Raw genomic sequence first — 25,979 nt, 5'->3', positions numbered from 1 at the left:
GCTGTTTTTTCCTTGTTTCTGGGAGAATCTGTGTCATTTAAGGAGTGGAGGTATAAAGGAAGGAGGTGTACCACTTACTTAACATTTATCCCAGTGGGAAAAAAAAGTTATTTTATTCAGAGAGGCACTTCAATATATTTTCTGTGGTGTGTGTGTGTATGTGTGTGTGTGTGTGCATGGGTTCATGGGGAATAGTGGAGGTTGTGCAGGATAATAAATACTGTGAGGGTATTACACTCCCCTGAGCTGGCAGGAGGGTGTGGCAGCAATGTACAGAGCCTAGGGAGTAGAGTCCAGGGACAATGAGGTGGGTTCAAGGCCAGCTTGGAGGCTGAGGTGTCCCCCCTCAGCACAAGAAGCCAAAGAAATTGGAAGAGCGGGGGGGCGGGCCCACGAGCATGGGCATCTGGTTCCTGTGGGTGATCTTGATCTGGAAGGGAAGGGGGCACATTCAGAGGCAGGGCCTGGTGCTTTGCGCTGGCCCAAAGCAGGGATCTGGGAGGAAATCTGTGGAGTTCAGAGTGGATTTCCACGGTCCTGGAGAGGCCATGGTAGGACGGCTCTGGCTGAGAAACCAGGATTTGAGAGGAAGGGGACACAGGGGAACTTCAGGCCTCAGGAGGAAGTCAAGAAGCTGTGGAATGGAAATTAGGATCCATGGACCCTGAGGGTTGGGTTTTGGCAAGCACCGGCAATACTCACCGTACAGGGGGTCTGCATCCACGGTTCTCCATCGATTTGCATGGGGAGGGTTTTTGTGGTGCTGTGTGAGGTCAAGGCAGATGGGTGTCAATTTCCTTACCAACTGACTACCAACACTCTCTTCTCGGGTTGGCTTTGAGACCCTTTGTGACTGAGGAAGACCTAGTAGAGTCCCTCCTCACATTTTCAGGACCCTCTGCTTTTCTGGCCCCACTCCTTCCCTCAGAGCCCCTGGCTGGAGTTTTCCTTACTGGAAGGTGATCTCAGAGCACTTGGCCAGCCGATGTCCAGCATTCTTGAGCTTGGTATAGATCTGGCCCATCTCAATTGCACCTTCCAGCCCTACTACTTCCAGGCGCTTGTCACTTAGGTCTGGAGGTGGGAAGGAAGGAGACAGGTTTCATAGAAGCAGGGTGCCTCCAAAGAGACTTGTACCTTCCCCTTAGTCCCACCCACTCGGCTCCCAAGGCTGCTCCTCTTACCTGGTACACAGGTTTTCAGGATATCGGGGTCGGTGATGACTTTGGCCGTGGCGCCTAAGGCCTGGTTGATCCCGTGGATATCGCCATGCGGTCTCTTGGTATCACCCCACAGATTGGAGCCACCATGAGTGCTTGGGATGTTCAGCACTGCGATACCTTCTAGGGACAGGTTGCTCAGATCCAATGGTTTCCCACAGATCTGAGGGGATGAGAGCACAGGCCCTTACCCCACAGCATCGTTAAGGGTATGACCCCTCCCTCCACCAGATAAGAAACTGGGTAAGCTAGGATTTGGAGGTTTGTAAGGGATGGAGAAAAACAGGGACTGGTGAGTCTTGAGAACTTGGGAATCAGGATTGGGAAGCTGGGAGGTCAAAGCATAGGTTCATGAATAAGGGAAGTTCTGGAGGGCACCTGTCGATGGAGAAACTAAGAAATTAGAAGTTAAAATGGGGAGTTCCCATCATGGCTCGGTGGAAAAGAATCTGACTAGGAACCATGAGGTTGCGGGTTCAATCCCTGGCCTCGCTCAGTGGGTTAAGGATCCGGTGTTGCCGTGAGCTGTGGTGTAGCCCGCAGACTCAGCTTGGATTTGGCATTGCTGTGGCTGTGGTGTAGGCCAGCAGCTGTAGCTCCGATTCGACCCCTAGCCTGGGAACCTCCATACACCGAATGTACAGCCCTAAAAAGCAAAAAATAAACTAAAAAAAAAAGTTAAAAAGGATATGGGATTGGGTCTCATCATACCCACCTCAACTGTCAAAGATTCCTCCAGTTTTTTGCATGTTGAAAAGATGGATTCAGAAGTGGCAAATTCGAAGTACCATAGCTTGTTCTTCATTCTGTGTCGGCCCCAACACCAGGCCCAGTAGGGAGGGGACAAGTTACACAGGGCTGGCAGAGGTGGGCTAAGTGACAGGGAAGGGTGTCAACCTCCCAACCGCAGTCCCATGGGGAATGGGAAGCTTGGTTGAGTGGCTTCCTAGAAGTGTCACTGCCCATCTAAGCACTGAGTCAAACTTGGTCACAACCTGCTTCCTGCCACGGTGTACACCGGCACCCACCCCCTGCCCCTCACCTGCTGTTGAACTTCTCAGGATATTTCTCTCGCATGATGTGGAATCGGTGAGCGATAGAGGCATCCTGGGGAGTTTAGGGCATGTGAGATCAGAAGCTGCCTCGTCTCTCAGCACAGAACCCTCTCTCTTACTCTCCAGTTTGGGAGCAACATTCTTTTCTTGCAACTCACACCACTGTACCTCACTCCTGATTTCCCTGTGTCACAGCTCCCTTCCCCTCCCCTTCTCCTCTCCTCTTCCTTTCTGACCTCCGCCTGCTTAACTCCCACTTCCTCCCTTCACCCCCATGTCCCACGCCACTGACCACACCGATGGAAAAGTAGTTATTGATGATCTGAAAGGGGACTGGGTCGCTCTTTTCTTCAGTTTGTTGGGGTATCACCTCCACGGACCATCGATCCATGTGTACCACCTTACTTGCCTCTAAATCCTTGAGGATCTTCCCCAAATTCTGTCCCTCATAACCTAAGGATGGGGGAGAAGACAGGTTAGCACTGAGCCGCGGGTCTCAGATGGACTTCCTCTCAGCTAACAGTTTCACAAATTCCCAGGAATCCTTTGTCCTGGTTCTGCAGACCCTTCCAACTCTAAGTAGTGAAAGGCCAGGCTGCTCAGTCATGGCTCCTATGGACCAATCTTTCTTTATTTTTTTTTAGTGGAAGTTCCCAGGCTAGGGGTCAAATCAGAGCTGCAGCTGCTGGCCTACTCTACAGCCACAGCAACACCAGATCCAAGGCACATCTGAGACTTATACCACAGCTTTTGCAACACCGGATCCTTAAACACTGAGTGAGGCCAGGTATTGAACCTGCATTCTCATGGATACTAGTTGGGTTCTTAACCCACTGAGCCACAACAGGAATTCCACCATGGACCAATCTTAAGGCCAGACTCTTGCTGATCTTTTTCTCCACACTGTAACCATCACGGAGGGTGAATATTTCCAATATGTGTGCACCTCTAACAATAATGCTAAAGTTCATACAGAAGAGTAAAGAAAATAGCCAGGGAATGAGTTTCTGTTGTGACTCAGCGGGTTAAGAACTCAACTAGTATCCATGAGGATGTGGGTTCAATCCCTGGCCTGTTCAGTGGGTTAAGGATCCAGCGTTACCGCAAGCTGTGGTATAGGTCACAGATGCAACTTGGATCTAGCATTGCTGTGGCTATGGCGTAGGCTGGCAGCTGCAGCTCCGATTTGACCCCAAGCCTGGGAACGTCCATATGCTACAAATGTGCCCCTAAAAAAAAAAGAAAAAAGAAAAAAAATGCTTACAAATCTTATATTTAAAAAGTGTAAAAAAAAAAAAAATTCCCCAAACAGAATTAGAAGTTCCCTAGTGGCTCAGCAGGTTAAGGATCTGGCATTGTCACTGATGTGGCTCTGGTGCAGCTATGGTGCAAGTTTGATCCCTGGCCTGGGAATTTTTGTAAGCCTCAGGTGCAGCAAAAAAAAAAAAAAAAAAAAAGTCAATAGAAAAATGGGCAAATAAGCTAATCACAGAAGAAGAAATATAAATGGCCAATATACATATTAAAGATGCTCGATATTACTAATAATTACAAGAATTGTAAATTACAGCTGTAAATTAACTTTTGTTGCCTATCAGATTGACAAACTAAAGAGACAGAGAAAACCAAGTGTTAACAGGATTACGAGTAAACTGGCACTTTCATTTGCTGTTAGTTGGAGCATAAATTGGTATTTCATTTTTAGAAGGCAACTTGGCAACTTTTATCAAAATGTTATCAAATTTTATCAAAACATATCCTTTGATGCAGCAATTCCACTTTTAGGAATTTCTCCTACAAAAACATACATGCACAGAGATAGACGAACAAGGATATTTGCAGAGATACTCACTAAAACACTAAAATTGGAAAATTGGAAAATTTGGAAACAATCGAAATTCCCATTAGGAGGGGGAGTTTACATGAATCATGCCAAACCCATGCCACGAAGCTATAGAAATCAGAATGAAATCTCTATGTATTAACATGGAAATTTCTCCAAGACATGTTCAATGAAAACAGAGGTCCCAGGACAATGTGTGTGGTATGATTCTATTTATGTTTGTTTAGAAGGGGGGGTGTGTGCATCTGAAAACTGAAGAATGGGTGCAAATAAGAAACAATGGTTATTTCTAAGGAGGAACATGGAATTTGGTGGGGGGATAGGGAAGATGTGCCCTGTATGTGAAGATTTATACATTCTACTTTTTTTTTTTTTTTTTTTTTGCTTTTTAGGCCTGCACCCGCAACATATAGAGGTTCCCAGGCTAGGGGTCTAATTGGCACTACAGCTGCTGGCATACACCAGTGCCACAGCAATGCCAGATCTGAGCTGTGTCTGCAACCTACACCATAGCTCATGGCAATGCCAGATCCTTAACCCACTGAGTGAGGCCAGGGATCAAACCTGAAACCTCATGGTTCCTAGTTGGATTCATTTCTGCTGCGCCATGAGGGGAACTCCCATTTTACTTATTAAAATCTTTCAAAGTGGGAGTTCCCGTTGTGGTGCAGTGGTTGGCGAGTCCGACTGGGAACCGTGAGGTTGCGGGTTCGGTCCCTGCCCTTGCTCAGTGGGTTAAGGATCCGGCGTTGCGGTGAGCTGTGGTGTAGGTTGCAGACGCGGCTCGGATCCCGCGTTGCTGTGGCTCTGGCGTAGGCTGGCGGCTACAGCTCCGATTGGACCCCTGGCCTGGGAACCTCCATATGCCACACGGGAGTGGCCCTGGAAATAGCAAAAAGACAAAAAAAAAAAAATCTTTCAAAGTGAAAATGCACTGATGCATTATTTGTGTTTTTCTTGTTTTGTTTTGTTTGCACATGCCCTTGTTCCTGGGCCGGGAAGTGAATATGCACCGCAGTAGTGACAATGCTAGATTCTTTGTTGTTGTTGTTGTTGTTGTTGCTATTTCTTGGGCCGCTCCCGAGGCATATGGAGGTTCCCAGGCTAGGGGTTGAATCGGAGCTGTAGCCACCGGCCTACGCCAGAGCCACAGCAACGCGGGATCCGAGCCGCGTCTGCAGCCTACAGCACAGCTCACCGCAACGCCGGATCGTTAACCCACTGAGCGAGGGCAGGGACCAAACCCGCAACCTCATGGTTCCTAGTCGGATTCGTTAACCACTGCGCCACGACGGGAACTCCAATGCTAGATTCTTAACCTGCTGAGCCACCAGTGAAGTCCTATTCCTATGACTTTTTTTTTTCTTTTTTTAGGACTGCACCCGAGGCATATGTAAGTTCCCAGGCTAGGGGTCAAATTGGATGTGGGGCTGGCAGCGTACCAGAGCCACAGCAGCACAGGATCCGAGCTGCATCTGCGACCTACACCACAGTTCAGGGCAACGGCAGATCCTTAACCCACTGATCAAGGCTAGGGATCAAACCTGCATCCTTGTGGATACCGCTGAGCCACAACAGGAACTCCCTACTTGTGTGATTTTTTTTAAAAAATAAAATAACTAGTAAAATGTACATACTCTCTGAGCCAGCAATTCCACTTCTAGAAATCTCCCCTAGAGAAATTCTCTCTCTCTCTCTCTCTCTTTTTTTTAAGCTTTTTAGGCCTGCACCCTCAGCATATGGTAATTCCCAGGCTAGGGGTCTAATCGGAGATATAGCCATTGCAACAACGCATCTGCAACCTACACCACAGCTCATGGCAACGCTGGATCCTTAAGCCACTAATCGAGGCCAGGGATCAAACCTGCAACCTCATGGTTCCTAGTTGGATTCGTTTCTGCTGCGCCATGAAGGGAACTCCTCTCCTAGAGAAATTCTCACATCTGTGTGTAGAGATAGACTGCCCCATGGTTTGTAACAAAAACTGCTACCCAAATGTCTATCAATATGGGACTAGTTAAATAAATCATGACATAGTCACACAATGGAATGCTGTTTAGTAATAACCAGAATGAGGCAAATCTTAATTGTACTGAAATATACTGATAACCAAGATGAACTGTTTAGTTAAAATAAAGAAGAAAAACATCAATGAGATGCTCTCAGTGCTTAAAGACATATCAGTATGTGTCTAGAGAGAAAAACATGGAGGAATAGACTCCAAAACTTTAGGGAGTAGATTACAGGGAATGTTTACTTACTAGGCATGTATGTCTAGAATGATTGAATTAGTATTGTTATTATTATTTTTTTAACACAAGCATTATTACTTTTGCAATCGGGGGTAGAAAAGATTTTTAAAAAGTCTTCACTTCCTCACATTCCATCAGTGTAATTTGCCTTTCTCCATACCACCCTGCTGAAACTCTCTTGGCAAAGACTGTCGATAATTCCTGCCAAAACCAGTAGTATATCTTTAGCTTTTCATTTTAACTCAAGTTTCTCGCTTGGCCTCTAAAATATCACTAAGTTACAGAGGACCCACTCTGTTTCTTCCTAGTCTCTGTGGGAAGCAGAACAATGGCCCCTCAGAAACGTCCACATATTGGGAGTTCCCATTGTGGCTCAGCAGACACAAACCAGATTAGTATCCGTAAGAATTCGGGTTCCACCCCTGGCCTTACTCAGTGGGTTAAGGATCTGGTGTGCTGCAGGCTGTGGTGTAGGCTGCAGATGCGGCTTGGATCTCCCTTTGCTGTGGCTATGGCGTAGGCCCTCAGCTGTAGCTCTGATTCGACCCCTAGCCTGGAACTTTCATATGCTGCAGTTGCGGCCCTAAAGAAGAAAGAAAGCAAGCAAGAAAGCAAGAAAGGGATAAAGATCCACATCCTAATATCCACAGTCTGTAAATATGGTACCTTAAATGCCAAAAGACATTTTGCAGATGTTATTAAATTAAGGATGTTTAAGATGGGGAGATCATCCTGGATTATCTGGCTTGGCTCTATGTAATCACAAGGCTCCTTATCGGTGAAAGAAGGATGCAGGAGAGAAGAGCCATGGAAGGAGATGTAACAATGGAAACAGAGTTTGGAATGGAAGGGGGGCCATGAGCCAAGGAATCCAGGCAGCCTCTAGTAATTGGAAAAAATAAAAGCAAAGGACTCTCTTCTAGATCCTCTAGAAAAAATACAGCCCTGCCAACACCTTGATTTAGCACGGTGGAAACTTATTTTGCAGTAGTGCCCTCCAGAACTGTATGAGAAAAAAATTCATGCTGTTTTAATTGTGGTGACTTGTTACCGCAGCAACAGGACACTAATACAGAGCCCCTTAGTAATTCATCATCTTCTGTTCAATACTTAAATAGAGTGTTTACCAGGATCTGGCTGTCTTTATCCACCTTCTCTCTCTTTTTTTTTTTTTTGCTTTTTTAGGGCCGCATCTGCAGCATATGGAGGTTCTCAGGCCAGGGGTCCAATCAGAGCTACAGCTGCCGGCCTATGCCACAGCCACATCAATGTAGGATCCAAACTGCATTTGCAAACTACACCACAGCTCATGGCTATGCCGGAGCCTCAACCCACTGAGCCAGGCCAGGGATGGAACCTGAAACCTCATGGTTCCTAGTCGGATTAATTTCTGCTGCACCAAGACAGGAACTCCCTCTTCTTACCTCTTTCCCTGGGGAACTCATCTACTTTAGGATGTCAGTTACCTCCCAGGAGCAGATGAGTTTCAAACACGTATTTTCAGCTTTGATTTCTCTCCTCACTTCCTAACATCAATTTCTAACTATCCACCACACATCCCCATCTGGGTGCTCCACTAATACCTCAACTCAATATGTCCACAACTGAATCTACCTTTCTTCCTTAAACCGGTCCTCCTCCTGTATTGCTTATTTTAATTCATAGCACCCCCATCTGCTCAGTCCACAGACCTAGAAAATATCCTAGACTTGTCTTTACCTCCTCCTCCACAGTCCATTAGTTACCTAGTATTGTGGCTTCCACCTCATGACTCCACTGGTACTGCCTTTGCTTTTGTGCTCATCATCTCTCTCCCTCTCTCTCTTTTTTTTTTTTTTTTTTTTGTCTTTTGAGGGCCACACCCCCAGCATATAAAGTTCCCAGGCGAGGGGTCGGATCAGAGCTGCAGCTTCCAGCCTACACCACAACCACAGCAATGCCAGATCCAAGTCATGTCTGTGACCCATACCACAGCTCATGGCATTGCTGGATCCTTAACCCACTGAGCGAGGCCAGGGATGGAACCTGCATCCTCATGGTTACTAGTCAGATTTGTTTCTGCTAAATCATGACAGGAACTCCCAATGTGCTCATCATCTCTTTACTAGGCTACCACAATCGAGGTCCTGCCTCCTTCCTCCAATCCATCCTTCTAGAACTTCCACAGCAGTATTCCTTTCAGTGACCCCTCTTCAAATCTTATGATTTTTTTCAATATCAACACAAATTTTCATTAGTGCTATATTGATATCATTATTTTCTTGTTTCAGAGAGAATTAGCAGAAACAGATATGAGAGTCTCATTTGCAAAACACAAAGTCAGGACTCAAAATTCATGATTTCAAAGTCTAATACTTTAAATTAAAACAAAGTCAGATACTGAGAATTTAAAAACCAGCCAAAATACATCCAGACAAAACTCTCCTTGAAATAGACACATGCACCCATATGTTCATTGCAGCACACTTCACAATAGCCAAGACATGGAAACAACCTAAATGTCCATTGACAGATGAATGGATTAAGAAGATGTGGTATATATACACAATGGAATACTACTCAGCCATAAAAAAGAACAAAATAATGTCATTTGCAGCCACACAGATGGAACTAGAGACTCATACTAAGTGAAATAAATCAGAAGGAGAAAGACAAATACCATATGATATCACTTATATTTGGAAACTAATTTATGGCACAAATGAACCTTCCCACAGACAAGAAAATCATGGACATGGAGAACAGACTTGTGGTTGCCAAGAGGGAGAGGAAGGGAGTGGGATGGACTGGGAATTTGGGTTAATAGATGCGCCTTTGGAATGGCAGCCTGCTGTATAGCACTGGGAACTGTATCTAGTCACTTATGATGGAGCATGATGGATGATAATGTGAGAAAAAGAATGCATATATGTATGTGTGACTGGGTCACCTTGCTGTGTGGTAGAAAACTGACAGAACACTGTAAACCAGCTATAATGGAAAAAATAAAAATCATTTTAAAAATAAGAAAAAAATAGAAGTTCTCGTCATGGCTAAGCAGTTAATGAATCTGACCAGCATCCATGAGGATGCAGGTGTGATCCCTGGCCTTGCTCAGTGGGTTAAGGATCTGGCATTGCCATGAGCTGTGGTATAGGTTGCAGACGCGGCTCGGATCCTGAGTTGCTATGGCTCTGGTGCAGGCTGGCAGCTACAGCTCTGATTAGACCCCTAGCCTGGGAACCTCCATATGCTGCAGGTATGGCCCCAGAAAAGACAAAATGACCAAAAAAAAAAAAATTAAAAAATTAAACCCAAAAAAGAATGTATATATATATATATATATATATATATATATATATGTGTGTGTGTGTGTGTGTGTGTGTGTATGACTGGGTCACTTTGCTGTACAGCAGAAATTGACAGAACATTGTAAATGAACTATAATAGAAAATAAAAATCTTGGAGTTCCCGTCGTGGCTCAGTGGTTAACGAATCCGACTAGGAACCATGGGGTTGCAAGTTCAGTCCCTGGCCTTGCTCAGTGGGTTAAGGATCCAGCATTGCCGAGAGCTGTGGTGTAGGTTGCAGATGCAGCTCGGATCCCGTGTTGCTGTGGCTGTGGCATAGGCCGGTGGCTACAGCTCTGATTTGACCCTAGCCTGGGAACCTCCATATGCTGCAGGATCAGCCCAAGAAATGGCAAAAAAAAGACAAAAAAAAAGAAAGAAAAGAAAAATCTTAAAAAATAAAATAATAATTAAAAAAAAAAGGCCAAAAAAGGGATCATATGTTTACATGCAAGATTTAAACTGTAACATGCAGAAATATTTCTACTTTCTGAAATTTTTTTCTTTTTTTGGTCTTTTTTAGGGCCGTTCCCGTGGCATACGGAGGTTCCCAGGCTACAGGTCGAATCAGAGCTGTAGCCGCCTGGCCTACGCCACAGCCACAGCAACTTCTGATCTGAGCCAAGTCTGTGACTTACACCACAGCTCACGGCAACACCGGATCCCTAACCCACGGAGCAAGGCCAGGATCAAACCCGCAACCTTATGGTTCTTAGTCGGATTCGTTAACCACTGAGCCATGACGGGAACTCCTGAAATAATATTTTAAATAAAGAGTAATTTATATTATATACAAAGTACAATAAATTTTTTTTCTTTTTTTTTTCTTTTGCTTTTTAGGGCCGCACCCTCAGCATATGGAGGTTCCCAGGCTAGGGGTTGAATCAGAGCTACACCTGCCGGCCTTTGCCACAGCCACAGCGATGCCAGATCCAAGCTGCATCTGCCGCCTATACCACAGCTCACCGGCAATGCAGGATTTCTGACCCACTGAGCAAGGCCAAGCATCGAACCTGCATCCTAATGGATACTAGTCAGATTCATTTCCACCACGCCATGATGGGAACTCCCCAATTTTTTTCTTTTAGTGACATCTTTCATGAATTCAACAGTTTGCTGTGCTTCATGATTACACATTCGAATGCCTCAGTGGCTAGAAAGGTAACCTGAATGAGTAAATGGAAGCTGAGGGGATTGTGGTAAATTGAAGAATACTTGACTCATTTCCTAGAAATCGCCAAGGTAAACAAAAATGTAAAACACTGCAAGGCGAACTATACAGAAGCACACAAATTATTTCTGTAGGTTGTCGGCTTTTGACCTCTGGCAGGATAGACTTGGAAGCTCCTCAGCACAGCATTCACAACCTCCATAATCTGAACCCTGTGCAACCCAGTCCTCCTTCTTCCCATTGCCCAGGGTGCATCCAGCTGTGCGTCCCAGCCCTAATGAATGACACACTTTCCTTAGTGTACATGTTGTTTGGTGGTTCCTGTAGCCTCACAAAAATTCTTCAACCTGGAATACCTTTCATGCTCCTTAGCAGACCTCTCTTCCACAATCTCCTGCAAGATCTCAGAGCTGAACTCTGAACCAAAAGCCTCAATTCTAAGACCATTTCAATCTCCCCCACAATGACTTCTTTTTTTTTTTTTGTCATTTCTTGGGCCGATCCCGCGGCATATGGAGGTTCCCAGGGTATGGGTGGAATCGGAGCTGCAGTTGCCGGCCTATGCCACAGCTACAGCAACTCAGGATCCAAGCTGTGTCTGCGACCTACACCACAGCTCATGGCAACGCCAGATCCTTAACCCACTGAGCAAAGCCAGGGACCGAACCTGCAACCTCATGAGTTCCTAGTCGGATTCATTAACCACTGAGCCACGATGAGAACTCCACAAAATGACTTTTTTTTTTTTTTTGCTTTTAGAGAAGGGTTTTTATTTTTGTTTGTTTGTTTGTTTTTATGACTTCTTTATCTAATGATACCATCCCTCGACCTTCCTCTTTGAAAGGAAAGAGACTAGAAATGGGAGCTCAGTTAGGAGTCTGTCACAACAGACTTGGGAAAAATTATGATGAATGAATGAATGACCCTTGATTACAGTTGACTCTTGAGTAATGCAGTGGGTTAATTCATGTTTAACTTAGAGTAGGCCCTCTGTAGCCATTGTTCCTCTGCATGCACGGACCCAGCCAACCATGGACCGTGTAGCCCTGTGGTATTTACCACTGAAAAATACCCACATATGAGTAGACTAGCTCAGTTCAAGCCCATGTTGTTCAAGGATCAACTGTGATTGGTTGAATAAATGAATGAATGATGGCCAAGCTCCCTGCTAGCTCCATCACTCAGCATCTGGCTTCGCTCTTATAAAACCTTCCTTATTCTCACATTGTCCTCTCCACCCCTATATTCTTTGATTCTCCGAGCCTTAAGACTCAGGAAGAAACAGAAGGATATTTTTAGGTTTATGGGGAAGAGGACTGTCACCCTTGACCCTTCCAGGTTCAGACGGTGGTCCTTGCTTTTTCCAAAGCTCTTTTCCTTTGGGACAATCCACGTGTCTTCGTCTCTCTTCTCCACTGACCCTCTTTCTACACCAGATGCCTAGATGTCTTCTCTATGTGCCTGTTCCTTCCTGCCCAACTTCCCCATTCCCCAGGAAAACAATTTCTAAACACTTACCTCCTCCCCATCTTAGGCAACGAGCTAGATCATTTCCAGTGCCCAGGGGCAACACGGCAACAGGAGGCACAAAAGGCAAGTTGGCTTTGTCTGAGGAGGCAGGTGATGAGATGGATGGAGGAAATTAGCTCTGGAAGGCCACTGCCCCTGTGCCCTGCCCAGAACCTCTCCCTGCACTGACCGATGGTCTCTAGGATCCAGCCTACTGTGCCATCTCCACCACACACCAAAATCCGGTAATCAGGAACCTCTCTGAAGAATCTGAGCCTGAGACAAAAGGTGAGAGAGAAGATGAGGAAGGATAACAGGACTGAGGCTGCCCAACTCCTGCACAGGCAGAGTGCTTCCTGTCTCTCATTTCTTACAACCCCTATCCCCCCACACCCGCTTCTTTTTGTTTTTTAGGGTCGAACCTGCAGCTTATGTAAGTTTCCAGGCTAGGGGTCCAATCAGATACAGCCACCCCCCTACACCAAGGCCAGAGCAACATGGGATCCAAGCTGCGTCTGCAATCTACACCACAGCTCACGGATCCTTAACCCACTGAGTGAGGCCAGGGATTGAACCCGAATCCTCATGGGTCCTAGTTGGGTTTGTTAACCACTGAGCCATGAAGGGAACTCTTAAAACCCCTTTTCCTTTTGTCAAAAGGCTTGTTTCTATTAAGGGTAGAGAAAAAAATACAATGGGGAAAGCTATAGCCACTCAGTGGGGAGGGAGAAACTCATCTTTCCATCCTTTGAGAGCAGAACAAAGATGAGCCAGAGTATTCAGAGATGGGGATATGCAGTAAAAGCAGCCCTCTAAAGTCGTTTCTTGGGCTGCCATAGTCCTCCCCTCCAAACATGCACTCTCTCCTGCTCTCTTCCACCTTATGCAGATAGGCAGGGGCACAAAAACACTGAGATAGAGTCCCTAACCTCTACTTACCCTGGCTCAGGACCATCCTTGAGGAGGTTGAACACTTGTCGAGGGTTTAGTAGATACTGGAATTTCCAAAGCACCCTACGTGGGGACAAAGGAGAGCTCATGGCAGGGAATGGATATTCTGTACCCCACTCTCTTGACGTCCTCCTCAGGGCATGTCCCCTCCATTACACACAGATTCCCAAACTCTGAAGACCCTGGACATGGCTTCGTACCTCTCCCCTTGCTTCCCGCCACTCTTGGGGTTGACAAAGACCAGAAGTGGGTGCGTGTTAGAAACGGGGTCAATCTGCATTGAGGGAAGAAAATAAGGAAAGCAAGATTTTGCCAGAGTGAAGAGGGGCCCTGAAGACAGGGGCAGAGGGCTGGCATTCCCCCCATGAGGTTCTCCCTTCCTCTACCAGGGAGGGGCTTCTGGAGAGCAGGCCCCATTCCCCAAGTTTCCCACTTTATTCCCTCCCATGAGGTCCCCACCACAAAGCCCGAGCCTCTTAGCCCTGTACCCGCAGAGCCTCAGAGGTGCTCAAATTTAAATCGTCTGTGGTCTTCTGGCTTGTTTTGCTAACTTTACGTTCCTGTCCAGAGGCCTGGGAAGGGAGGAGAGCAGAGAGAAGGGAAACTGCATTGTGTGACTCTATAAACAGTTCAGACTTGAATCCTAAAAATATAGGCTTTCGGCTCTAAATGACATTGTGGGTGCATGTGTAAATTGAGGAAACACTCCTGTCCCCAGCTGCTGCCCAAGGGTCTCACCAGGACACTGGGATAGATGGAAGATGGAGGCAGGATGTGATCACGGAGCAGCCCACAGTCACACTCATGGCCCATGGCTGGTAGGCAGTCATCGTGGATCTGAAAGACAAGGCAGGCACGGAGGGATCATGGAGGGAACCCCATCACCTCTTAACTTGGGGTCTGGTACTCAAAAGCGGTGTCGGGAGCAGGGCAACTGTGATGTAAGAGAGATGTGCTGGAGGAGGCCGGGGAAAGTGGGCAGTTTAGGGAGGTCCCCAAAGCAAGGCTGGAAGGATAGCTCCAGAGCTGACCTCTAGGTGGCACCACACACAATGCAGCCCAACCAGACTGTGGTAGATCCGGATCTTTTTCTGACAGCGGTCGCATCGCCCAGATTCACAGCCTCCTCGGACCCACACATGTGTTTGGACCTTAGGGAGAATGGCAGTCCCTTGTCTGAGAGGGTCTAAACAGAGACTTAGGGAAGGGCTGAGGGCAGCAGTGGGCTAAGGGCCAAGGCCAGGATGTGGGTGGTGATGGAATGGGCATGGGGTCACTCACACCAATGTCCTTCCGAGACTTGGCATAGGTGCTGACTTCACAGGGCAGGGCCTTCATGGCACACTGGTCATGAACAGTGTATTTACATACTGGGCAAGAGGGAAGAAGGTCAGAGCCTTAGGTGCAGCCCCTCCCCCTATTTCCTCCTTACCTGCGGCTAAGGCAGAATCACTTACTGAAATGAGACCTCCAACCCCTGGCTGTGAGGGTGTGGTAAAGAGTTAAAATTTAGGGTGGGAGCTCACCTCGGAGACTTGTGCCTTTTGCTCACTCTTCCCCCTAAAAGAGCAATCTCTACCAAACGCCCAACCCCACTCCATTCATATGACAGGAACTGAGCTGGACGATGTAAAGAAGGTTCAGATATAACAAGAACGATGACGACAAGATAATAATAATAGCTAACTTTTATTGCAGACTTAAGAGTATATATACATGCACTGCATGAAGCACCTTTCTTGCATCAACTTATTTAATGCTCACAGTTACTTCATTTTCAACTGAACAAACTATGACTTAAAGAAGGTATGTGGCTTTCCTCAAGGTCACATAACTAGTCAGTGGCAGAGCCCAGGATCCAAACCCAGGTGTCTCTAAGTTCTGAGTGCCGTGTTCCCCCAGATAGCCCGGCTGCCCTTCTGCTCCCACGCTCCCAGGCCCCATCACTCACGGTTACAGCTCAGCCCCTGTTTGCCAAGACCAATGCTCGACTCGCACAGGTTGCAGTAGACTGGTCGGGGGAACCTCTTGGGTCTCCACATGTGCTGCCCATTGTCCTTCAAGGTCTGGGAGGGCACAGCAGATGCTGGGGAGTGTCTAAGCCCTTAGAGGGCCAACCTCTGGCAAGCACAACCCAAGGCAACTGTTTTACCCATCCTCACCATCTCTCCTACTCACCATCTCCAGACCCAGCAACACGAGCAATGGCACGGTGGTGGCCCCAGCCCGGAGCCACTCAGCTAGGGAGACAGAGCCACTTCCATCATAGTCAATCTCTTTCATCATCTCCTGTAGAATCTGAGCAGAGAATGGGGGGGGGGTGGACTTTGGGTGTGAGTAGCCCTTCAGATCTGACACCTCTCCAGCCAGCCTAGCCAGCCTAGCCAGCCTAGACAAGGGCACCAGACTGCCTGTCAGAGATGGGGTAAGGCTGATGAGGGATGCACCAGGGAGAAGGTATAAGAAGAAACATGCAGGAAAAATCGCCTTACCGGCCTCAGCTCAGACACATCCCAATCCAGGTATTCAGCCATTCTCATCATCTGTATGATGATTCTGTCCACTTCCTGGGGGCCAAGAGGATAAGAACCACAGCCATATCCCACCTCACTACCATCACCCAAACTCTCCTCTAGAAATCAGGGTCCCTGAATTCCACCCGCAGACCCCCTCTCATTCTCAGGTGCCTCTGCCAAGTAAATGAATGTCTATGTGTGTTCGTAGGTTTGCAAGGCAGCCCCCAATTCATGACTCCAGCATCCTCTTCTAAGGGTCAAGAGCTTGGGGCCTGCTCCCAAATTTAGTCCTACTAGACTCAACTTCTCCCTCTAGCTTCCTCTCTTTCTTAAGATCCTGGAAGAGTTGGGACAGGAGAGCACAGACAAATGGACACATACTCCCTTGCCCAGCATACAGGTCCCCCAACTCACTGAGCTGTCCAGGATCCCATTTCTGTCCGTGTCGTACAGCTTGAAGGTGACTGTGGGGTGTTTTAGGGGGCCAGGGTCAGTTTGTGAGGGATATCCAGAGAACTCATAACAGAATACAGGGGAAACAAAGAGATAAGGAGAGACCTTTTGGATGAAGAGCCCAGGACTTGGGGCTGAGACTGAGACAGCAGACAAAAAGGGAGGGGAAACAAGCCTGGATTCCACCCTCACTGCACCTGATAGGGCAGACGATCCGTACCTCCCAAGAACATCCCCGGCCACCCACATGACAATACACAAGACATGGGAACAGGGGTGACTAAGGCAGATGGCATTAGGTATAAGGAGCCTGGGGAAACAGAGGAAATGGGTCCATTCTCTGGCCCCACCTTTGTCTGGCCCTGTCAGCCTTTAGGAATCCTGAAAAAATGAGGGAAGGAAGGCTGGGGGAATACCCTCTCTCCTTTCATCTTTCCTCCCCTCTCCCAGTCCAGAATGGCAACTCACACTCTAGCTTGTCTTCTGGCCGGCCGCCCTCCAGAAGGGAAAAGTAGCAGGAGACATCACTGAGACACACCACATCTGGTTACAGAAAAGTATCAGATCTGAAGTTGGTGCTCCCTCCAGTCTGGCTCTTCTCTTGTCCTTTGTTTGTTCTAACTCTTCCCTTTAAGCTTCCTCCCTCCAGCTCCTACAGCAGCCTGGCTACCCTCTACAACTCCCTGCCGACCCTGCTCCCCAACATATGACTCAATTCAACTCCTCCCCCCAATCCACACTTCATTTGACTTTTCTGCCAGAGGCCCAGCCCAGTCCCACCTATGTGACCATACCTCTTTTTACAGTCTCTTCTAAGCAGTAACTAGTCTGGAAGGATTGAAACAGTGCCAGGCTTAGGAGACTAGGAACACTATCCACTTCCAGATAGATTTTCAGGAATTGCTGGAATCCCTCGTACCCAATGGCCTATGATGAGAGCAGGCATTACCCTGGGGGGGTCTGAAGGATGAGAGAGTTGGGGACTGAAGAATTGGGAGTGGTGGGGTCAGTGACAGTAAGTGCAGCCTTGAGAAGCATCCAAGGCAGGAGTATGGTTTCTTGGGCTGAGTCCTGAGTTAACAGAATCTCTGGTTTTGTCCTAAAGCGGTAGCTGCAGTAACAATGGATGCTGGGGTATCCAGAGAGAGGATAGCAAGGGTTGGGCCCAAGAATAATCCCTGGAAGTTGGGCATCCCAATGGAGTAGCAAAAACAAAGATGGGAGGAGTTGGTGAAGGAAAGGATTTCCCAGCTGCCACTCACATCTCCTTGGAGATATTCAGCCATTTCACCATCCTCAAAGAGCTTTAGGACATCACTGACCTTTTTGGTAGAGTCTAGGGTGAGACGAGAGGGGAAGCAGAGCATTAGTTGGGTTCAGCTCTCCCTGCCCTCTCTGAGAGTCCCACCCAGACCTCCAATAGGAAAGAAGAGTCTGGTGAGATGAAAAAAGGAGAAATTCCAAGAAGAAACACAGAAATACAGAGAGAGAAACATTTCATATCCTCCAAAGCCGTTGCCCTTTTTACTCCTCTTCTCTGAGATTTGGAGCATGCAGTCAGGGTTCAGAGAAAGATGGGTAGAGAGCTAAGATCCCAAGCATCTCCTCATTTCCCTCGGGTTTCATTCCCTGCCAGCCATCTCTTGGGAGGATCCTCAAGGCCACTGGGGGAAATAGGAGGAGCTGTGGGGGCTGAGGAGGAGGAGGAGGGACTATCTAAGTGTAACGTCTCCAGAACTGAACAACTGAGTGGAAGACTCACATTCCATGTATTTTTGCAGCTGGGCAAAATCACTGGGGCTTATCAGCCCCCTCTCCTTGGACATCTTTTTTTTTCTCTTAAGGATGACCAGAAAGACAGCCTGGTAGTAGCGCTCCCGGAGCCGTTGCCGGGACCTCTGCTTCCAGGGGTGGGCCTGCAGGAAGATGACAAGAGCATGTGGCAGGACTAGCCAGTGCCTCTACCTCTTTGCTTCTGTTTACACTGTTCATTTTCCACTCCTACCATTATTTCTGTTCTTTCCTCTCTGAGTCCCTCCCTAAGTTTCTTCCTTTCCAAGTGTTCCTCTCCCCTGTCTCTCTCTCTCTCTCTCCTTGCCAGTGTCTGTCCTATGTCTCTTGTTTTTCTGACTCATCTCTGACTTTCTCTCCAACATTTCTGGTTCCTTCTCCAACTCTCTGATTTCTCTCTCAGTCTGTCTTGATTCATCTCTGATCACCCTCACCTCCGCCCCCACCCCCGCTTTCGCAGGCTATATGTGTCTCTGTGAGTGCTGCCTCTCGTCTGCTTCCACCTTTTCTCCCTCCACCCCAATCTCTGCAGTCTCTGCCGGGCCTGCGCTCTGTCCCATCTCCCTTCGGATCCCGCAGTCCCAGCCCTCCGGTGGTTCTCACTGAGATGGCGGCACGCCACCAGGGGCACGATCCCATCTTGCTCCGCCTCCAGCCGCGGTCCCCGGCCCCCGCTCTGGCACCCACTCCCAGCGCCACCCACACCCCGCAACGACCTCTAGCGCTTCTGCCGCGCGCGACACAGAACCAGCTCTAGCCGGGTCCCCAGCCCCGCCCCGCCTCGCCTGCGTCCTGCAAAGTTCCATTAGGGAAGGGCGGGGAACCGGGCAGAGAGAGAGCGGGAGGAGGTAGGGAAGAAGGCTCCGAGCATCTGCCTGGCTTCTCCGTTCCAGGAGGGTTGTGTGAGTGCAGGGACCTTTCTTCCACCCTGCTAGGTTAGCAGTGTTTAGGGAGCCTCAACTTCCAGTTAGGAGATACAGGGACCAAAGAGGAGCCATCACGTGGATCACTAACCCAGGGACCAAGGTGCAGAAGGCAACTTGCCTTGAGGATTCAAGAACAGCAATGACAATAATACCGTACATTAGCATAAGTGCAGCAACAATTTGGAGTCAAACAGAACTGGGATTAGTCATAGCTGGGTTCCATTCTTAGCTCTGGTACCACTGCCCGACTTGGGCAAATTACAGTTATACAATGAGGCGAATGATACCTATCTTTCATAATTGTAAGGATTAAGTCAAAGGATATATATAAAGTGCCTAGTATAACACCTGGCAAACAGGAGGCCGACAAGGAATGGTGGTTATTATTGTATTAACAAGTAAAATCAAATTCTATGAGACAAGAAATCATTGGTATAGCCATTCTACAGATGAAGGAACTGGAGCTTAAAGAGGTTGGGGCTTCCCAAGGCGGGTGGTAAGTAGAGGAGCTAAGGCTCCAACCCAAGAACTGCATGGCAGGGGCCACACCTGCCTCCCCCTTTCACACACTTGGCCTTCCTTTCTGTTCCTCAGGCACGCCAAGTTCTTCCCTGCTCAGGGCCGTGAGACTCACTGTTCTGTCTGCCTGGAACACCCTTCCTTACTCTTGGCAGAGCTGACTTGCCTAAACTGAAATGTCAGGTCCTCCAAGAGACCTCCCCTGATTATTCTGTCCTAAAGGAGCCCCCTCCTTTGCACAGCACCCTCCTTTGTTTCCTGCATCGGGACTGATCACTAATGGAAATTTTCTTGCCAATTTATTTGCTTCTTTGTTTACTGTTTGTCTTCTACCAAAATGTTACGTTTCACAGGGCAGGAGCTTGTCAATTTTGTTCACCGCTGTATCCCCAATACCTAGAGTCCTTCATGTTGGAAGTGCTCCATATTGACTGTACAGAGTTACAACTGTGTAAAATTAGGGAGTCATATTTGGGGACTATTAATCCAACTATGGTTAAATGGAATGCCAGAGTATCCATCCTGACAGTCAGGGGAATGTGAGACAGTTTGGAACACATACAGTAGGTGCGAAATAAATATTTGTTAAGTGAATGAATTATTCTAAGAAGGACTTATTGTGGTACTCCATTCAAGGCTCTGACCTTTTCTCTCCCCTCTGCCCATCCGCCCACTTATTGAGGGTTGTTGGGTCAGACTTAAGGAGGCAGTTGGGGCCTACTAGAATTTCCTTTCTGATGGTGCAAGAACGTGTGTAGCCTCTGCCCCTGGGCCATCTCTGCTGCTCACCTCTGTGCAGTATACCATTCCTGTTCTGGAGGCTTTCTGAGGAACACTTTTTAATTTTTTTGCTTTTTAGGGCCGCACGTGCTGCACATAGAAGTTCCTAGGCTAGGGGTTTAATCAGAGCTACAGCTGCCAGCCTACACCACAGCCATAGCCACAGCTACCCGGGATCTGAGCAACATCAGCGATCTACACCACAGCTCAGAGCAACGCCAGATCCCCGACCCACTGAGCGAGCCCGGGGATTGAACCCATATCCCCATGGATACTGGTCGGATTCGTTTCTGCTGCGCCACAAAGGGAACTCCCTGGGAACACTTAGAAGGGGGTTCTGGGACACTGATATCTGGAGGAAGGACTCCACCCATCTGGCCCTTTTCTATAATCCAGCTTCTACTGCCAACAGATCTAATGAATACATAATAGTCTTATGGCTAATGGGGCCTGTATGGCTTAATTAGCCTCTCTGATTATCTCTGGGGATTCTTAGATGGCTCCAAAGTTCTAGGAAGTGGAACCTGAGGGAGAAAGTGCCAGGAAGAGTGCAAACAAGGGACGAACCAGAGAGAGGACACAATATTTCTCTCTTGCCTCTCTTTTCACAATAACCCTTCCTAGCCCCCCTTAAATGGAGTATACAGTAGAGGTTAAGAGAATGGACTTTTGAATTAGATAGCCATGGATTAGAATTCTGTTTCGTAGATGAGTTATTTCATCTCCCTGAACCTGTTTCCTCATCGGTAAAATGGGTACTGGAGAAATCAGACACAATGTGGGGATTAAATAAGGTAATAGATGCAATATACTTAGCAAACTGTATGGCACAGAGAAAGTTATAAACATTAGCTTATTATTATTATACAAGGGTGATACCCAGAGAAACACATCTGGTGACCAGGAAAAATGGTGCCTTTGACCAGGAAGGCATAAATTCTAGAGACCCCCAGCAGCAGTGAAGCCCAGTTGCATGCCTCCCCCGTTGTGTCATATCTCAGGCGAAGACATGTAATATCAGGATCCTGTACTTTGCCTCTAGGAGGGTAAGAAGGCGGCTACAGAAACTAGACTGTCAGGGTCCAAGGACATCCCTGGGCTGGGACTTTGGATATAAAGGCTCCTGGGGGTTCTTTTAGTAGTCCAGGGCCTTAAAAACCTGGAACAAGTCCAATTTTGTCCTGCTCCATCCCAGCCCTGTAGCGATAACCTGGACTAGTCCAGGCAATGCTAGGTCTGGGAGGGTGAGGTCTGTGGCCCGCCCGCCAGCTATTTGTGACTCACCCTTCCCTCCTCTCCCTGCCCGCCCCTACCAACTTGGGATGAGACAGTAAGAAGCTGACTTGGAGGCAGAGAATCCTAGAACATCCTCAGAGATGGGAGGCGCCAACTCTCTTATTTTAGCAGAGGAGGAAACTGAGGCCCAGAGAGACAGCCTCTTTCTCAGGGTCACACCCAAACTCTAGATATTCTGTCCTTAGTCCAATCCATTATATCTCAGTGCCTCTGGTCTTCTAGATCTTATTTTAAACATTAAATGCTAAAATTGCTGGTAACCAAGAGATAAATATGATTTCCACAGCCAGTGCTAGCATTTAAAGTTTCTTCTTTCACTTCAAGATTCATTGCTCACATTCCTAGTCATGTAGGTTTAACATTACTCTAAGAATCAGCTATACCCCCAGACACTCAGACTGACCCAGCGAGGAACCCCAAGGGGCAGGGCCTCCCCTTTGGGGGTCCAGGCCTGATTACCTGGACTTCTGAATCCCTTCACTACCCCAGGGTTTGCAATCCTCCTCTTCCTGAGGATTGGGGGAGGGTCTTTTTTTCCTGCCCATCCCTGCTACTAGTCATTGGCCCCTGAGAAGGAATCATTTGGCTTGAAGCCTTAAAATCTGTTAAGCCTCCACAAGCATCGCAGATGGTAGTGTTGCCTGATAAAGGTGGTGGTGTTTGTGTGTGTGTGTAGGGGTGTCATTGTGCAGTACAGGAGGAAGTTACGATGTTGGCATGGTTGGGGGATGTGGGCTCGAACGTTATGAGGTTGAGGAGATGCCCAGCAATATTTGCATTTCTTCCTCAGTAAACCTCATTTCCTCCATTTAAAGGTGAAAAGTGGGATTGAGACCCAGGTAGTTTCAGAAACTTCCCCGTGACAGGTGTGGAAAGGAGAGGGGTGGGAAGTTGGGGACCAGGAGGCCAAACAAGAGCCCTTCTTCACCCGTGCAGCGCTGCGGAGGTTCCAGAACGGACTTTCCTCCGACTCGGGTCCCTAGGAGCCAGCTTCAGCATCCGTCCGTTCGACTGGGAGAGATGGAGGGGAAGGTCTGGGGCGGGGGAAAGCTGCCTACCGGGTTCTGGGCCAGCCCTCCCGCTGCCCCCCGCTCCTGGCGCAAACCCTTCTAGCTACCTACTCCAGCTGTCACGCTTCCTCCTTCTCGGCCCAGCAGCCCTACCCCAACCCGTGGGGCGTCCCCTCCCGCGGCCCCTGCCCCCGCCTGCTCCGGTGCGGAAGGGCGGGAGGCAGCGGGGGGCTCGCGGGGGTCTCTACCTTGCCTGCGGAGGGCGCGCGGTCGGAGCTGGAGCGCCGGCGCGGGAGCTGGAGCCCGAGCTGGGCTGGAGGGGACGGGCCAGGCAGACGCGGCCGCCGCGGGGCCGCCCCGCTCCTGACGACACAGCCGCCCGCCCCCCATCCCGGCCGGCCCGCCCGCCCGCCCGCGCCGGTGCCGGGCGCCCCCAACTCCGTGAACTTCTATTTCACTAGACCCGATTCCCCCTTCCCCGAATATCTCCAGGGCTCTGGTCTGTGCCACTTTCTCCACATTCCTGCGCTACTCAGCTTCCCGACCCCGTAGCAGCTCTGCTTGTATCTTTCCGATCCCCTTCCCCCCCCCCCAGTCATTCATAGCCTCTCCCCGCATCCCAAACCTGGGAGGCCAAGATAGGGGGCGGGCCCGCTGATGACACACCTTGGCAGTTGCCCACCCACCCAACGATTCACCTTCTTCCTAACTGCTGCCATCAGGGGACTTCCTCTGCATCCACCATGGATTGAATTCATACTCAGGAGATCGGGCAGCAGCAAGGCCAGAGTTCCAGACTGCACATTCTAAGACCAAACACCTCCCTGCCACCATGGGCTCCACAGAGCTTGACACGACTTGAGAGAATCTGCCCACCTTTGCCTCCAGGTTCCTCACCTCCGTTAAACCCAAACTTCAGATGTGTCATATTTGTTTTCCAAGCCAAGGACACCTCCTTCTCTCAAGACTCAGATTCTTCCCTTAATTCTGGGATCGAGAATGCTAAAAGCATGCTGGTCTGTGTCGACCCTTTCTCCAGTGCCCCAACCCTCCAGGCAACCCACTTTACCTGCTAGTCTTGGCAGGTGGTGTAGAAAGCCCTGGCCAGAAGTCGGGGTGAAGAGATCCTTTCGGCTCCTCCCGTCTGGTATCTGTTCTGGAGTTAAAGCACTTGGAACAGCATGGATACTGGTAAGGCTGGTAGAGCAAGGGAGACAGACAGAGGCCTAGGGACTTACTGGTAGGAACTGAGGACCTAGGCATCCTGTTCCCTGGCCCCGCCCCAACCTTGTCTAACCCCCTCCTACCCTTCAATGAAGTAACATAAGTAACAAAAGCTTGAGCTCCTGGAATCTTCCCTCTTACTCCTGTTAGTGGAAGAGAGGGGGAGGGGAGAGCTCTGATTGGAAGGGTGTGTGTGACTGTTGCCTGTTGCCTGTTGTGTGTGTATGTACACACATACAAACACACATATAATATATACATACTTTTGGTGGGGGATGGCGAGAAGGAATGAATACAGGAGGCCCTCTAGTGGAAACAGAGGGATCTAAGCAGTTCTTGACTGTTTCAAGATAGACTTGTTGGAAGAGAATCCTCCATTTTTATCAGAAATACAGCTGCTGAGTAATAGGGTTTGGAAGTATTGTTGTTGCATCTGAACTGGAGTCTGAGGCAGGGGTTGGAGAGGGCCTCTGCTCCTGTCTTCCCTCTAATCTTAAAAAGACAAGGACATTCCCTCTAAAAAGGACCAGGATCCTGCCACTCCCCATCCTTCCTCTCCCCTTCTTATATGACCTCCTTAGTCATAGAATCATAAGTACTTTTGAAGGCTTATTATGCACCAGGTCTGTACTTAGTTCTGCAGGACATCCAAAGACATAGCCCAGCTTAGGGACCGCACCAAAGAGTGGCTTGCTGTGTGTGGCTGTACGTGTAAGGCCTTCCCACTGTAATCCATCCTAAACAAACATACAGTAGAAGTAAGAACAGATCCCCTAGCCCCTCTTCCAATCAGTTTTCTGCCACTGAGCCCCTCACATAGAAATCCTGGAATGATACTAAGCCTTAAGTTACTCAGCTTTCCTTGCAAATAACACTTGCAGTGCTATCACCCTATGTATGACTTGTGTTTCTTACTCCATCATTCTCAGCTGTGTGCCTGCATGAAGTTTAAAGATGCTCCTTTTAAGATATTTTTTTAGACTTCAAAGTGGGTCATGAGGTGATTTAGTATGGAATAAGCTGGAATCAGTCATACTCTAGACATGTGTCTTCTTTAGGGTCTGGGCTCCATCATACCCCAGTTATTGGTTGGGGTGGGAGGAAGAAAGGCCAAGAAACATCTAAGGAGGAGGCGTCTAATGCCTACAGTTCCAGGTGCTCATTTCTTTAATCAACCACATCATAAAAATCAGAAAGAAAGAAACCACAATGAACAAAGGGAAAGGAAAAAACAACAGCCTTGTTCTCCCCAGCCTCTTCGTTCCCCTCTTCCTCCTCAGGGTGGTGTGTTGGGGGGGGGGGCACATCCGGGGTTCAGGGTTGGGTCCCAGGCAGGTCTACTAGGCAGACAATTGAGTTTCATTTCCTGTCAACCCCAGAACTGAGGCAGGATGACTGAGGGCATATAGGGGGCCTAGGATTGGGTGGTCAACAGGAGCCACTTTAGGACTGCTTCTTGCAGAAAGGTCCATAGATTAGCCCACTAGTACTAGTCCTAGAACTTCTCAGTACTTCTCAGTACAGTAAGGACCAATGCATCCCACTAGTTTTTATAAGCTTCATCTTACTCCTACCTTTAATCATTAGTAACAAGGCTACGGACAGGATACTAAACCCAGCAGGGCTGAAGCACCTTTGTTGAAAGAGCAGGGGTTAAAGATGGCAGTGTTACAACACTTGCAATGACTTTGTATTGAATGCAAGTCAGTTTTTAAATGAGTCTTTTTGAGATCTTCTGAATTGGATCTCTGGTGGGACTCGGAAAAGTGAAGTATGGGAGGGAAGGCAAGCCGTGACCCTAGAAAACTTCTCAAGTTTCATTTCAAAGCTGTAGCAAGTTCCTGGTCAGCCACTGCTGTTGTTGTTCTTTAAGTGGGAAATGCAGACTGGTGTAAGAGGTGGCCAGTAAGTCCTTCTGTTGGATATCAACCTAAACCAAAGCGGGGGATTTGGAGGAAAATAAACGAGTGAATAAGGAAAAAGCAACATGAGGGGAGAAGGGGGCAGGGCAGACACCTGAGGAGAGGAACCTGTAGACGGCCCCTCCCAAGCTGCAGGGGAAACGAGTTCAGCAGGACTTGGCCCAGAAGGAACGAGATTTGCCGAAAAGAGAGGGGGAGGGAGAACCTTTGGG

The 25,979-nt window shown here is 48.3% G+C and overlaps 1 protein-coding gene across 6 annotated transcripts; it reads right to left on the bottom strand.

Annotated features, from left to right (window-relative positions):
- Window positions 1-78: 78 nt before the first annotated feature.
- Window positions 79-23,875, bottom strand: DGKA (diacylglycerol kinase alpha). Of its 6 annotated transcripts, none has more exons than XM_047786862.1 (24): window positions 23,691-23,875; window positions 18,062-18,215; window positions 17,562-17,635; window positions 17,094-17,226; window positions 16,768-16,842; window positions 16,261-16,310; window positions 15,823-15,897; window positions 15,509-15,628; window positions 15,282-15,396; window positions 14,612-14,700; window positions 14,362-14,481; window positions 14,069-14,167; window positions 13,819-13,902; window positions 13,531-13,604; window positions 13,319-13,393; window positions 12,570-12,655; window positions 12,389-12,478; window positions 2,568-2,728; window positions 2,263-2,327; window positions 1,936-2,026; window positions 1,185-1,383; window positions 954-1,074; window positions 703-763; window positions 79-430 (listed from the first exon to the last, which is right to left on the bottom strand). In XM_047786862.1, the coding sequence occupies exons 2-24, from the start codon at window positions 18,123-18,125 to the stop codon at window positions 347-349; spliced, it is 2,205 nt and encodes a 734-aa protein (XP_047642818.1). In that variant the 5' UTR covers window positions 18,126-18,215; window positions 23,691-23,875; the 3' UTR covers window positions 79-346. The 6 variants fall into 6 exon arrangements, with proteins under 6 accessions (XP_047642818.1, XP_047642821.1, XP_047642817.1 ...); XM_047786865.1 differs by lacking the exon at window positions 23,691-23,875 and adding an exon at window positions 22,870-22,961; XM_047786861.1 differs by lacking the exon at window positions 23,691-23,875 and adding an exon at window positions 18,694-18,821.
- Between the last annotated feature and the right edge of the window lie 2,104 nt (window positions 23,876-25,979).

Source organism: Phacochoerus africanus, chromosome 7, assembly GCF_016906955.1.
Source record: "Phacochoerus africanus isolate WHEZ1 chromosome 7, ROS_Pafr_v1, whole genome shotgun sequence".
In the NCBI taxonomy this organism is placed as follows: domain Eukaryota; kingdom Metazoa; phylum Chordata; class Mammalia; order Artiodactyla; family Suidae; genus Phacochoerus; species Phacochoerus africanus.
Note: the sequence above shows the minus strand (reverse complement) of the source record. Positions and strands in the feature narration are given on the sequence as shown.

Bases quoted from the DNA above. Each gene is read 5' to 3' on its own strand.
- DGKA (XM_047786861.1), bottom strand. From the start codon at position 18,729: ATGGGATCGTGCCCCTGGTGGCGTGCCGCCATCTCA. The intron at 1,384-1,935 runs GTGGGTATGATG...TCATCCCCTCAG, and splicing joins AGGAATCTTTGACAGTTGAG to ATCTGTGGGAAACCATTGGA. The intron at 764-953 runs GTAAGGAAAACT...GACCTCACACAG, and splicing joins TGCTCTGAGATCACCTTCCA to CACCACAAAAACCCTCCCCA.